General features: G+C 42.4%; 1 protein-coding gene across 4 annotated transcripts in view; it reads right to left on the reverse strand.

The window, feature by feature from the left end:
• The window catches only part of plppr5b (phospholipid phosphatase related 5b), a 46,578-nt gene that overhangs the window by 4,797 nt on the left and 25,888 nt on the right, over positions 1–15,893 (reverse strand). For all 4 annotated transcript variants that reach the window (XM_081696579.1, XM_081696580.1, XM_081696581.1 and 1 more), the window contains 3 exons: positions 12,433–12,565; positions 7,700–7,950; positions 3,440–3,616 (listed from right to left, as the gene is read on the reverse strand). In XM_081696579.1, coding sequence (XP_081552705.1) covers positions 3,440–3,616; positions 7,700–7,950; positions 12,433–12,565 — 561 coding nt within the window. The remainder of the gene's footprint in view (positions 1–3,439; positions 3,617–7,699; positions 7,951–12,432; positions 12,566–15,893) is intronic.

A 15,893-nucleotide genomic window follows, 5' to 3' on the forward strand; every position in this document is an offset into this window, starting at 1 on the left:
ACAGGTATATCTGAAGGTTAAATGAACAGTGTCAGTGGGCAACCCTACAAAAGGAAACTGATGCAATATGCTGTCTAACCTCACATACAGCACAGGAAGGAGAGAGTCTTAAACTATATTATTCTAAAAATAAGACAAAAATGAGGGTAATTTTTCAAGCAGTATTGTCAAATTATATTGGTTTCATGCAGACAGGAGCCAACCTCATAACGTTCTGTCCCACTGCAACAAATTCAAAATGGAATTGTGTGGCATACATTTTAACAAATTAGCTTGGTTTGTTTTTCACAATTGAGCTGCATTTATTCAGTTGCATTCCCAGTGCAGTTGGCTGCAGCCACATCTACATAATTTCAACTTCAAAAAGTAAACGACCTGTGGTGATTTTGCATCACCCAGAAGACTGCACTAATTAATTGTAGCTGATGAGCTAATTAGCAAATGCAAGCAGATGGAACTAAATCCTGAGAAAGGATTTTTACTTTGTGAATTGGATCTGCTGTACACACCTCAGCTCACAGCTCTACATCTCTCTCTCTCTCTGCCTAATAAAGTCACATGACCTCTGATGCATAACGGCCCAGCCAACTTTGGGAAGGTGCTGCTATACTGCGGGAGCACTGGGAGGACAGACACCGAGTTCTGTCTTTAACTCCTACTTAAGGAAACCAGTTGTGCTCCCTCAGCCATCTGGCTGTGTATGGCAAAACTCAAACCTGAATGGCATCAGAAGGGTGCACGGCTCTCCACACAGCTGCGCTTTTGGCTAGGGTCTCCTGGAGGGAGCGTATGTTTATCCTGAAGAGACACGAACGCCTTTAGGGTATGAAGCTCAATTATGTGCTATATGAGACAAAACTGAAGAAATGAGTGCAGTGTGTCATATGAGAGGTTTTAACATTCTGCCATTCATTAGCTGACAGACCGCTGCCCTGCGGCCCTGACTAAAGCTCATGAATATGTGAGGCCCCGGTTCTTCTGTGCCGGGTTACTGCAGTGCCCTCTTCTATCTCTCCCTGCCTAGCGTTTCACATTTATCCAACACTCACGTTCTCCCAGAGCTATTAACGCTGCCTAATGCTATTCACACTGCCGGATAGTACTTGTGGCCGAGAGGTTTGGATAATTGATGCGGTACACCACATACCTACAAGGCAAATAGGAGCAAAATTGGTCACGTTCACGGTTCATGGTTTGCTCAGCCATATTCATGCTTTAAGAGCTTTCTCTAGCAATACACAACTCCATATCCAAGACTGCACTGAAATGGCCCAATCATTATTTTAATAGCTCCACATAATCCATAGACAGGAAGAGAGCTGGTAATTATGGTAAGCAGGGTAGGAGAATTGTAGAATAGTAATTGTAGCACTTGTAATTGTAGTATAGTAATTGTGATTAGTTGAAGTCATTACATCCATTACAGATGGTAAACCAAGAGTAAACCAGTCATAAAGAGCAGTGTCTATGAGCAGAGCCAATAATGACAGTGATTGGTGCTATGATATTAGAGCATCACAAAGTACAGTACCTACACAATATAGCTTATAGTTTTTAAGTGCACTGCAGCTATGAAGAAGGTTCAATGGGATCAGTTATTTATGCTTTCACATCACATTCACTTAGACACCACTGAAAGAAAAAAACTGTATTCCTTTGATTAGTTCTGACAAACCGTGGCCTCTTACAGAAATAATTGCTAGAGTCAATCAAATATGAACCGAAGGTTTCTGTCCTTGGCAACACATTAAATGAGACATCCACTCCTTTTGCCCATCAGGGGGACAAAATGTATTCCAATTGTATATATTACTGCTCTTAATAAAAATTATTTCACAAAACACAGTGAAAGAAACATAAAAAAAAATATTTCTATGATCTACCATCTAAATGAACCCAATTTGGTCATTCAGATCCGTGAAGACCCTGCAGTAAATTGATGGGTGCCCAGGCAACCAAGCACCTCCTTTATACTGTCTCTATACTGTTACTCCTCAGACTTACTTGGCTGTAAGACTTCTTTACACCCTGCTGTGTTTGTGTCAGTATCCCACTGGACTAGGTCTCTTATCCTCCTTATCAAATGAATTCTCACACACACACCCACACACACACCCACGCACACACACGCACCCACACACACACACACACCCACACACACACACACACCCACACACACCCACACACTTTAAGCATATAGACACACTGAGGCTAAGCCTGAAGGTGAGAGGTGAACATATTACAGAATCTGAAGGTAAAATCTGCAAGGTGCTTCCACAGAACATAGAAAAGCTCTGAAAGCCATTTAACTGTGATGATCTGACCAAGCAGATGTGATCCCATTCCCCAGCTTCTACTGTCCTTCTATCAGCAAGGCCTACAGAACCTACAGCAAGAGTCTCACTTTGATGGAGGTTCAGATACATGCCCTCACAAAGCAGTCACAAAGCGTGATAGCCTCTACTCTCTACAGAAGGCAGGTTTTACCCCAAGGCCACATTGGCCACCAGACAAGCGTGCATGCCATAACTTATACTTAAACAATGAAAATGAAGGCCTTGCTTCTTATTCCGTTTTAAAAGGTGGCTGGAGGACCTGCCCAAAGCGAGTGTCACCGCTGTGCCCTGTGAGGGCGAGTGACACCCAGACATAAATAACACATTCACTAGCTGCCACTGTGTTTATCTCCTTCACCACAATGCCATTAGTACTAAGCTCCCAGAGCTGAGGAGCAAGCTCTTAGTAGCTGTGCACTGCCTGCACAGGGACAAATCCAGAGTGGGTTGCTGGAGTCAGAAGAAAAATTAATCTGCCCATACATGCTAACCCCAAACAGCCAAAATGTCTTTAGGGGGAGCAGCAATGTTGAAGTAGAGGCAGGAAGCGAGAAACAGAGAGAGAGCGAAAGAGAAAGTAAGGGTCTTAGTCATTGCAGAAGTGTTTTTGCCTCCTTGAGTACTGGGGCAGTGTCTCTGCAGCTCTGGTTCACTGCCACCTACAGGGGCTGGCCCCTGGAACACACATTGGGCACAAGTGCAATAGTCCAACAGAACCTTCATTCACAATGTACTCATTAGATCTTGTATCTCCTGAAAGGGCAGTAGCACAGTCAATATGCCTCACAGTAATGCTAAATTAACTGTCTGAGTCTGTGAGAAGAGAATAGTTTGGTTACTAGGAGTTAAAGTGTGTAAAGTGCAATGGAAACATGATGACGCACCATGTTCCTGTGTTACGTGTTATTTGCTCATCACTCCCTGCAGCCAGCCTGCACAATGACACTCATAATGATGGCTGCTTTGTGCTAGTCAGGAGGCAGTTATAGTAGACAACACACCAGGGGGCGTGGCATAGACGCTGGGGGTGTGGCATCTGCACCAGGGGTGGGTATCATTCAAAGAACATGAGAAAGCCAGACACACAGCTGAAAGCTCCTTACCAGGAAGGTGGCGATGGCCACGCCAATGATGAAACCGGCGATTACATCTGACCAGTGATTGCGATACTCTGCCACCCGATTGAGGCCTGTGAGGAAGGCCAAGCACATCAGGCCTAGCGCCATGACCGGCTTGGCCAGCCTTGTTCCTCTGGCTCTCACTGAGCACGTGATGTACATCTGAAATAAAAAGAAACAAAAAAGTGTGAGTGACGTTCACTTCACCACGGGCACTAAAGCCTGTTCCTCTTCTCATCACTCAGATAATGGATTTTTGAGCATTAATGGGTGTAGCGCATAAACCCGGATTACTGCAGCTTCAGAATTCCTGAGAGAGGAAACAGGGCCTGGTGTCTGGGAGCGGAAACAGATCCGACACACTTATAGGGGCTGCCCAGGTTTCTCCGTCACTGCTAACGACAGCCATTAGAAAAGGTCTTATCCAGCTATGCCCATGAAATGCCAGGCAGTGTACAAGGGATTGAATGAGGATGTGGGGGTGTAAATCAACAGATCAGAGCTGTGAATGGCAATATGCCCAATAAGGTATGCAGTTGAAGAACATTACACATATAGTACATGTTTATATGTAGCATTTGTGTGATAAAGGGTGCCGGGACTGTATTCTTGCATATGTGCATGTGCATGGCCATGTGTGGGGAGTGTGCATGTGTAGGAAGTGTGCATGTACAGAAGTGTGCATGTGTGGGATGTGTGCATGTACAGGAGTGTGCATGTGTGGGAAGTGTGCATGTACAGGAGTGTGCATGTGTGGGAAGTGTGCATGTACAGGAGTGTGCATGTGTGGGAAGTGTGCATGTACAGGAGTGTGCATGTGTGGGAAGTGTGCATGTACAGGAGTGTGCATGTGTGGGAAGTGTGCATGTACGGGATGTGTGCATGTACAGGAGTGTGCATGTGTGGGAAGTGTGCATGTACAGGAGTGTGCATGTGTGGGATGTGTGCATGTACAGGAGTTTGCATGTGTGGGAAGTGTGCATGTACAGGAGTGTGCATGTGTGGGATGTGTGCATGTACAGGAGTGTGCATGTATAGGAGTGTGCATGTACAGGAGTGTGCATGTGTGGGAAGTGTGCATGTACAGGAGTTTGCATGTACAGGAGTGTGCATGTGTGGGAAGTGTGCATGTGTGGGATGTGTGCATGTACAGGAGTTTGCATGTGTGGGAAGTAGGCATATACAGGAGTGTGCATGTACGGGGAGTGTGCAGCTGCCTAGCGGTCTGGGCTAAATCGGGCCGGCTGTGGGGGAGGCGGACAGCATGCCTGGGGCAGCCCTGTCTGGCAGCCAGATGACCCGTGCCAAATGAGACAGAGCTGAGGCTCCATGGCGGAGATGGCGCTCACACAAAACTTCACTTCCTGTGGATTCACATTCTAAAAGCATGGCACTGCTGAAGGTCCTGAGAAGGCAACAGACAAAGGCCATAATTGTAATCCCATGGGTGTCTGAGCCATTACACAGGACCACCTCCCTTGTTTGTTTGACAATTTCTTTTGACTCAAAGGTCACCATGCTATGATGCTGTATCACCTTATCTCAAGGGGAAAGATAAAGATATATATATATATATATATATATATATATATATATATATATATATATATATATATATATATATACATACATACATATATATAAATAAAACACACACACACACACACACAGTTTCCACAGAAACAGAAAATTTCAGACAGAGGTCCTTCATCAGCTGTGCTTCACAGCACTTTGCATGCACAGCTGATGAAGGACCTCTGTCTGAAACGTTCTGTTTCTGTGGAAACTCTGTGTACTTTACTACAATTCTGAATATCACAACATCTCTTAATACAGCACACTCACACAGAATCTTCTTCAGATTTATATGTATGTATATAACAGGACAGGTCTATGTTTAAATAATAAGCCAATTAGTTTTCTCTCTCTATTCCTCTGTCTCCAAATAGAAATTATTAGTGTGTGATACAAAAATGACTCAGAGGTTTGATTGATTAATTGGCTTTTAATATATAAGTACTTGCTCATACAAACATTGAACCTAATTATAAACTATAGAACAAATGGCTTCTACAGAAAGTTCTATGCCATGTTTAACCTGATTCTTTTTCTGCTCAACAACCTTCAACCTACAAAAATGCAAAACTACCTGGCTGAAGTCTTCCAGCCATTAACCTCACCATCTAAAACAGAGTGGGCTTTCAACACAGGCCCAGATCCTCCGTCATCTGCAGCTGCAGCAAATGTGATATTGCGTTGTCTCTGCATGTGCAGCAAAACTTTGCCTTTGGGGTCAAGGACAGCACATGTGGACATCCTGAAGACTGGAGCGTGTCAGCTGTCAGAAATACAATTTTACACCCCACTGCACACAAGCAGTCTCTCATCCACAGGGGACCTTCCTTTCTGCTGAGCCAGTCAGCTAAATTATAGTATCAACTTGATTTACCTCATGTAATGCCCAAAAAGGAATATTTTTCAATTTACTTGAACCTCTTAAAAGAATTCTGAACCAGATGTGTGACATTAGCCGAACATTTATACTATCACCTTTTCATTTCACTGGGACCTCTTTTAAGAATTATGAACTGAATGTGTGACATTAACAGAACATTTATTTTATCACTTGATCAAAGGTTCTCAGTTTAATGGTTTTATTTTGAAGTCTGTACATCTTCTACTGAGGATATTTCACATTCTCCTGAAACACCATTAACTGGCGTTAAAACCTCTCAAATCTCAACACCCTAAAATTCCCATACGTTTCAGCATCATTCATAGTTTTATATTTTACATAATTTCATATGTTCTATGCCTTCTCAATGCCATGCTGTTTTTGGTTAGTCTTGCATCAACAATATAGACCATGAAGAGAATCTTGAAAAGCTCATGTGTGTAATTCATGAATGTCCACTGCTAATTTGTGCCTGTGGCATTATGAGGACAGAACATAGACGATCATCCTCCCACACAACAGATCTCAGCATAGAGGTTCTGAGTAGCACTACCCAGCTCTCTGCTTCTTCATGACCCATTCTAATACACTAACCAAACAGGCCTTTTTAACAAACACCCAAAGGGAACGTCCGCTCCCTGCTGCACAGCCTATGTGTCAAACACACACCTGGCTCCAAATCGGAAATGAGATGGCCTCAAATAAAACAGATGCTCATTAACAAATGAGTCTGGATCCTCTGTCTCCTTCTCTTTTCATTTGTGAATGCAGTCTGCCTCAAATCAAATCTTTCCATTATGCATAGTTGGAGTGTGAATTGAGAAATGAATGAGAGTCATAAAGGTATTAATTTCCCTAACCTGTTGGGGGGAGGGAGAGACTGAAGCTGAAAGGTTGGCTACAGAAACACAGGGAGAGGCATATATTGGGGCTTCAAGAAGAAAGCTTCTATAGAATGAATCATTCCCAAAGCTATGTACCCAGTATTCCCAGTATACCACAAATACATTCATTTCCAAAACAACCTAGACCTGAAGATGTTTAGACAACTGTGCTGTTAAACAACACAGAACACAGTTTTGGAAAGTGTGCATTAGAACGTTCAGTTCTGATGGATGAGATTTGGCCCCATCATGCTGATTTTAACCTAAAGTTTCTTTTCGTGTCAGCAATGGATTAGATTAACAGACTGCATGATGGAGAGATGGTAGTCAAGGCCAGAATGAGAGCTCCTACTTTCCTTTGGCACTTGTAAAGGAAAAACCCCCTAGCAAACACGGCCTTCAAAAACGCCATATTGCATCCTGTCTCCCTCTCAGCGCATTCTCTCGGCCTGATGAGCACAAAGCAAATTCACCTCCTGCAACTGCACATCTGCATTTCAAAAGCAGCCAAGAGTGATGTCATCTCCTTCGCTTGCGTGCCAGATTAGAATGCTCCACGGAGGTTGCACCGAGACACATTTCAGTCTCTTTTGTTCATAACAGCACACAGCAGGAGAGCAGCGGAGTGAGGGACATTAGGCCCCAGCTTGGGAACTGCAGAACAGCTTTTACTTAGGCATCTCTCTGGCTCCTTGAAGGACAAACAGATTACAGGGCATTTTGACAACCTGAAGGAAGGACACGGGTGCACTTCTGCCCACCAAAACATGCATGGTCTTCCTCAAAACTTAGATTATGCGGAACATTCTGGATTTTTGGAAATGTTCATCGAAATGAATGAGTTTGCATAATTAATGTCCAGCTTGGCGTAGGACGGGAGAAGGAACCATTAGTTGAGTAACTCACAGCCAGGTAGAGGGCAGCGTAGACGCTGAGCGCTGCTTCTTTGGAGGGGAAGGTTTTGCGGGCGCGTAGGATGTCATCCTCGTTGCCTGTGCAAGCCTCCTGGTGGCTGATATAGCGCAGAGCCTGCTGACAGCCCAGTGCTGTGTAGTTGGGCTTGCACACTGTGAGGAAGTGAGGGGCCAGGTTCCCCGTTACAACCTGGCCGGCATTCACAAAGATGTCCGTGGTGAAGAGGCCAAACACATACACACCTGTGAGAGCAAAGCAGACAATCAATCAACTACACATTGCTGTTGTTGGATTGTGGGGAACAGAATCATGTTTTAAAATAGTATACTCAGAATATAATTAATATGAAGGGTGGAAGTAGCAAATATTAAATGATGAAAATTAAGCAGGTAAAAATGCATATGAAATAAAATTAGATTCGCTAAAAATTAATGAATTTAAAATCTGAGTGGAAGTTAATTGATTTGACAGAAATGAACTGTTATTTGATTATCATCAGTGTTGATATGGTAAAATATCATTTTTAAATCAAATATGTTTTATTATTCATTGACGAGGAGGGGTTTTACATGAGGAAAATGTACGTTTTACTAAATGATTTGAGTAATTTTTGTTGTCTTGTGTTGTTTATCATTTAATTCAAGCCTTGTTTGCTCAGGACACGCACAGGCTTCTTGCCAGATTCTTTAGGCACTACAGGAAAATCACGTTAGACACAGAACATCACTTTTTATGAAACATTGTTTTTAGAAATCAACGCTTCCCATTTGTGCATGTGTTAGTTATTTTATAACAATGGGGGTGATTGATCTCTAGCAGGAAGTGTAAGAGTTCATCCTGTCAGACTTTAAGGAGGTCGCAGCTGAGGTCGTGGTCCAAGAATCGCCTGCAGAATGCTAATGTCCCTTTAATCTGACACCGGACAGACGAGGAGCAGTAGGACGGTCACGGTTTAATATTCCTCAGCTGCGACCTCCTTAACGATTTCCATTAGTCCGTCATGGATTTCAACATAGCTGGTTTGTGTGCTGTCAGTAAATGACTGAAGCTAATCAATATGATGGTGAAGCACGTTTTCAGTACTAGATGGATTTAAGGTTAGGGTAGGCAGATTCCAACTTCTGCAAGACGAAGGTGCATGAGCTATTACTGTAAAATAACTAACACACGTATGAATGGGAAGCACTGATTTCTCTGTCTAAGGTGTTGTTTCTGCAGTGCCTAAAGAATCTAAAGCTTGTGCTTGCCCTGAGCAAGCTGGCAAACTTGGCATTAGAGGTTTTGGAACATCATTTGGCATTGTTAACTTCGAAACACCAGTGGGCTACATTCATACCAATACCCCTCATAGACACCAGCAGAGGAATGTCGAGCAAATCATTGAGAGTAGGCAGGCAGAACTTTCTCAATGACATTTAACCGCGAGAGGCTGAAGTACCAACATGACTTGTGTTCAACAATAAACAGGGCCAGTATAAAAAATGACTAATGTTAAATAAGTAAGACAAGTAATAAAATCACTAATGATGATGCCAGTAACAAAAATGGCTTGAGTTAAATGATAAATGACAAGACACCAACACATGCTTTTTAATCATCTTGTAATCACATTTTATCAGGTCAGCACTGTTTTAAAAATTAAACTGTTATTTGATTATCAAATAACACTCAAATGTTAAATTCACATGCATTTTATTTACTCTCATTTTAATTCACATCCATTTATATAGGCTTAATTTTCATCATTTAATATTTGTTACTTCCACCCCTCAAAAGACTAGAAAGCACTCAGGAGGTTTCAAACACTGAAGTGACATTCAACGTTTCATTTCTAAACTTCTAAATGTTTTTGAGCTGTCACCTCCTTGTGTAATGCTAACGTGCCACGTACTTAAGGAGACATAAATGTCAAGTTCACAAGGAAGAGACTACTAACTCTTCCACCAGGGTTTGAATTCATTTTAGAGTACCGGAAAAGTACACTTAGACTGCACTTGGCTGTAGAGAAAGTAAACTTTTAAGGCAAACTTGTTTTTCCTAAACAGCAACTTGGAGAGTATAATGGTGCCGTAGGAATAGGACCTGTAAGAGTACCTCAGGTATAAGACACTGGCCAAGGCCTCTTCCGGTCTGTCACCTGTTTTTTGTCCTTGCTTCTTAACAAAGCATTTTCCACTTTACTTTAATGGTGATTTTGCAGTCAGGCACCATGTATGCAAGTCTTCCCTATTATCTCTGGGAAATGCCGTTTTCCTTTTGTCTAGTCTTAAATCTCACTTGTCACCAGATTTGTAATTTTTGCACATTAAATGAACTCCAAAGCAAAATCAAAGCTACTATTATAGTCATCAGATGACATGAGTCAACAGTGAGTCATGTTCGTAAGCATGAGCAAATAACATTTATCTAATGATACCACAAATAAGACTACCAAAGACAACTAATCCAAGAATTAATGAAGTCTGTGTAATTGAAGACACAGCAAATTTCCAATTTGGCATCAAAAATAAAGGACAAATCTAGCCTCATTAGCCTGATATGCCCAGCTACACACCACTGCTTTGTACAGTATACAAAAGACACGTTTAGATGTACAGCCTAGTTTGGGTATTGCTTTAACACCACCTCTGCAGCCTGAAACTGGCTCAAAGATTAATCATACAGAATATCAAAGATCTAAACATCTTGGTGTTTGTGGTCTTATAGCATTATTATTGATGGAACGCTTCAGTTGTTGCAGCCTGCCAACTGTAGCTCCACCTGAGCTTTGGTGCGTGTCAGGCAGGTCATGCGGCGGGTGTTGTTGTAAGTGCTTGGGTGACCTCAATAACTTTGATGCTGACTGAGGTTCACTGCATCAGGCTGCAATCAGAACTGGGCCCTGGCTGCACATCAAAGGCACAGGTGCAACTCTCTCCACAGCGCATGGCCATTACGTCTTTGCTAGGAGATGCCGATTCCGATTAAAGTGTATTTTTGTGTGTGTCTGTTACATGTGCGTGTCTCAGAAAGGAAGATATCCTGGCTATCATGTCAGTACAAATGTCTTTAACAGACTGTACTATAACTAGTTTATTCAACATTCTGGGCTTTTCGTCTCAGTCAATTATCAAAGAGATTAATATCCCTCAGTCCAGGGATTGCATTTCCAAAATGGAAATAAATAAATCAATGGTACATTTGATCTGAAGACTTCCTAGATGAGTCGTGATAAATGCAGAATTTTTCTTTCCCCTGGAAATGGATTTAACACTTGAGTTCTCAAACACTGCTCAGTAACTTAGTTTTAGTTTTAGTTCTAAGGGCAGGGGTAAGTCGGCATGACACACCACAGAACTGACATCTTTTGAAGCCATCTTCAAATGTTTATTTTTCCCGGTTCTATGCATTCAAATAAGTAGTATAAAGTAGCAAAGATTCTCTCCTCATCAGAGGTGGCAAGTAAATGGAGGAAGAGAACCCCAGAATGCAAAGCAGAAGAGTGTCTGAGCTAGGCAAGATCAGGCCTAAAGCTATTTTCTAAATTTATCTCCTCTGAAAAACAGCACCATGTGAGTCATTATGGAAATAATGAGAGATGGCAAATCAACTGGTTTCACTTCAACTCATTCTATTGACATGCAAAGAGCTGAAATTACCACTATTATAAACATCAGCAAAATGGGCCCCTGGAAATGATCCCTCTCTTTATCGCCTTAGCTATAGTATATCAAAGGAAATACGCAATGGCAAAAGAACACACTGTTCCAGACCAAACATGGGACAAGCAGATAAAAGGAGCTACTGGAGAAGTCACTGAAAGACTAAATATAGTTCAGGGTAAGTGCATTGCTACTAGCACCGATGTTCTTGTAGCCATATTAGTGGAGTGGGATTAAGACAATAATTGAGGCAAGGTTTAGGAGAAAATCTGTTGTCTGAGCTAGCACCTTCATGTCCTCTGCTCTATACTCTACATATTTATGGAATTTAGCTGAGACTTTTATCCAAAAAATCTTATTAATAATTATGATAGAATACACCCTGAACAAGTATGGGTTAAGTCCCTTGCTCAAGGGCCTAACATCTGATTACTAGACAAGAACCTTAACCATTGAGCTACCACTGCCTGACCCAAAGTGATCTGAAAACAGAAAAATGATCCCACATCTAACTAAGCTTTCTTTATGTTTTCTATAAATGTAACATTTACAGCATTTAGCTGATGCTTTTATCCAAAGTGTCTTACAATTACAACTGAAGCTATTGAGGGTTAAGGGCCTTGCTCAGTGGCCCAACAGTGACAACTTGGTAGTGGGGCTTGAATCAGCAACCTTCCGACTACAAGTCAAGTACCTTAATCACTGAGCTACCACTGCCCTATTTACTTAGTAATTAAGGGAAAAAAATAAAATAAATAAATATATAAATCAAATAAACCATAATGATTAAGGTTTTTTCACACATTGCAGTGGTGGTAGTGAAGTCACTTGAAGAGAAAAAGGGGGCGTATTCCAAAGGAAGCTAAAAGCAGTACAAAAGATGGGAGTGGATTTCCTCTGAGGTCGAGGCTAATAATCCCCTTTACCACTGTATCCTTATCTCATAGAGACATCAGCTTGCAAAACATGGCTGGAGCAGTGTAATACAAGGGCATTAGAAGCAAAGTGCTGGCTCTGCTCTGAGAACCAGATGATGGAAAATTACCTGTGTCATAAACTACAATGGTGAGATTAGGGACGCACCCAAGAAGCGGAAGGTTCTGCGCACCACAGGGTTGAGGTAACAGCAGTCTCCGGTCACGATGGTCTTCCTTCGACTGTCTGGGTCTTTTGATGTGTACAGCATCAGGAACAGCACTGCTTCCGTCACCGTTATCTTCAAGAGCACAAAAATCACCAGGGGAGATTAAAAAAAAAGAAAATGATTAACAACTCAGGTGGACTTAATGACAGTAAAATTAAATTGATGCTTTGAGCTCTGAAGTCACAAGGCCCAGGCCTAACGTGACAAAGCCATAATTCTGAAAGAAGAGTAGGGCCATGTACTGCAGAAAGCCACAGCCCCAGACCTGAGAATCCTCCACCCAGTTGTAAATGCAACACGCTCTGCCCCTTTGCTGTTAGGCCCACATGTATCTTAGATGGGTTGCTAATGAATGTAAGTTATGCAGGTTGTGAATACTGGAGTGTTTTGATCTCATTTCTTGACAGACAACAGAGAGAAAAAAAATGTACCAATGGCAGGCTGTCACATCCATGCTTTTTGTTTCTTTATTAAACCAATTTCCTGTTTCCTATACAAAGATACTGAAAGTGTTTGTCACACAGTCCTTGATGGAAAACTGATGAGAAGTTATGCTGAGCTGAACTCTCCCAGTGTTTTTCATCCTCTGTGTTTGTGTGTGTGTGTGTGTGTGTGTGTGTGACTCTCCTGGCTCTGAATAGTCTCTGTCCTAAACTGTGCTCTCATATAACCCCATTTATATGCTGGCAAAAGCCGAAAGCTGCTCAGAACACAGCATGGAGGGGGACTGCATCAATGGCCCTGCAATGTATGTTGGCTTTAATGTATTCCTATGAGTTATTGTACCTATACCTGTGTTTATATTATATGGTTATGGGAACATTCGGTTTTGATAAATGGCATCCTTAAGGGACAGTTAGGATTCCCAAATGTGGGGCTTTTATTAATTTAAATCATGACTTGATACATTAGAACACTTGCTAAGTGAAAGAGTGTCATGGTCACTAAAATGTAGTAAAAGTATAATATAAGGTACATCACATTATATCACAAAGTTATAGCCCTTGTCAAAACAAGCTTTGAATGGAAACTACAGTTAAGTGTCCTTTCACTAATGATGCACAGAGAAAAAGTGCACACAAGACCCAGCTCTAATTCATGGTTCATGAATATTGTAGACCCCCTTCACAGGCACCAACACAGCAAAGTCATTTCCTAAATGGTTATTTGAAAATCCATAAGTGAACAAGTTTTTGCACCAAACCACAGACAGGTTTAGCTGTAAAGCCACCATCTGTGAAACCTTGCAGTGCAGGGGAAGGCTAATTGAAACTGTGAAATATGCCTCTCCTATTTTGTGCTCCATTTCTCTTCCTGGTTTCCATTGGCAACTGCAAATGCTTAAAGGTTTTTTTTTTAATTATAGCATTTCACAGCATTTCACTGATTGCTTCAGTCTCTCTTTTGGTTATCTCACTGCATCTATTGTTTAACATCTCACCTGATTGTAGACTGGAAGCCCTAAAGGTAATAAGAGGCTTTATTGAACATTGACATGCCCAAAGTCATAGGACAGACACTAGTATCATGTAGGACCCCCTCAAGCCCCGCAAACTGCAGTTCAACGTGGTATCGATTCCACAAGTGGACAAAGACGTCTAGAGGGACGTTGAGCCATGGTATATGAATAACCACCCACAACTCTGTGGTATTTGAAGGTGCATGATCTCAAATGTGAATGAGTGAATGCACCTCTCCACCACATCCAATAAATGCTCAGTTGGGCTCATGTCAGCTGAACATGCAGGTCACACCAGTACTTTGAACTCTCCAGAATGCTCCTCAAACCAATTCTGGATAATTTGGGCCCAATGGCAAGGTGCATTATCCTCCTGGAATATCCCATCACTGTGGGGGTACATGAAGTCCATGAAGGGCTGAAAATGGTCACCAAGCTGTGAAACATAGCAAGCACCAGACAATGACATGTTTAGGTGGACCAGCGGACCCAAGCCATGACATGAGATCACACCCCACACCAGTATGGAACCACCACCAGGTTGCACAGAACTTTACCATCAGCCCAAGCCATCGGTACAGTGACTCATCAGGCCATGCCATGTTGCCAGTCCACTAGGGTCCAGTTAGCAACCTCACGAACCCAGGTGGGGTGCTGTGTCTGGTGCTGTGGTGTTAACAGAGGCACTCTGGTGGGTCTTGTGCTCCCATATCCCATAGAAGCTAAACAATGCTGCACTGACCTGCATGATATGTGTGTGGGGGGTCCTCCTGCATTGAATGTGGATGTGATTTCTGCCAGAGTCACTTGTCTGTTCGTACGGACAGTTCTAGCCAGACACCACTGGTCACGATCATTAAGTAACCTGTGGGCGGCCACTGCGCAGTCCACTGTGGGTGGTAATGCCTTCTATGACGTATTCCTGGTATACATGTACCACTGTGGATCGAGGAATGTTAAATGCCAGCACATATTCAGAAATGGAATGTCACATCCTTTTGGCACCCACTATCATGCCTCGTTACTCCAATAACTCAATAATTCACTCCAATAATTCACGTCACCTTGTCATGAGTATGCTGTGTTTAACATCACTCACAAGATAACACTTCACAACTTATACAGGTGTGGGCGTTCCCAAGCCATCCCCTGAAGTAATGACAAAATATCTACTGCTATCCCATGACTTTTGGCACGTCAGTGTATATTGCAGATTAGTGACCTCACTGATGTGAACCTTCGTGTTATTCTGTGCATAGAGGACCACAGGTCTGTAGCCAGGTGCAAGTTTTACTGATAGTCAGAGAATGAAGTACAGTGGGTAATGTAAGGAAAGAAAACACAGAAGGGATCCCCATCTCAAAGCAGAACATGTAAGAAAAAATAAATAAATCAGTAAAAGCGCAAGTATAAATTCTGCACAGCTCTCTAATCTAAGGGTCCAGTGGCCTTGCTCAGGGGCCCAGCAGTGGCAACTTTGCAATGGTAGGACTTGAAATGCCAACCTTACAATTACAACACATGTCCAAGGCTCCCCAGCACCTGTCCAAGGCTCCCTTCTGCCTGCTGCAGGGAACCAGCTCAGACCAGACCTTCTCAGTGTCATGCCTGGTGATGTGACTCATAGTGTGAGTGTAGTGGTATAGTTAGTGTGGGTGTAGTGATGAAGATAGTGTAAGTGTAGGCGTATAGTTAGTGTAAGTGTAGTGGTATAGTAATGTGGGTTTAATGGTATAGTTAGTGTAAGTGTAGTGGAATAGTTAGTGTTACTGTAGTGGTATAGCTAGTGTGAGTGTAGTGGTATAGCTAGTGTGAGTGTAGTGGTATAGCTAGTGTGAGTGTAGTGGTATAGTAATGTGGGTTTAATGGTATAGTTAGTGTAAGTGTAGTGGAATAGTTAGTGTTACTGTAGTGGTATAGCTAGTGTGAGTGTAGTGGTAT

Source organism: Electrophorus electricus, chromosome 14 (assembly GCF_041902795.1).
Source record: "Electrophorus electricus isolate QZ-2024a chromosome 14, ASM4190279v1, whole genome shotgun sequence".
Lineage (NCBI taxonomy): Eukaryota > Metazoa > Chordata > Actinopteri > Gymnotiformes > Gymnotidae > Electrophorus > Electrophorus electricus.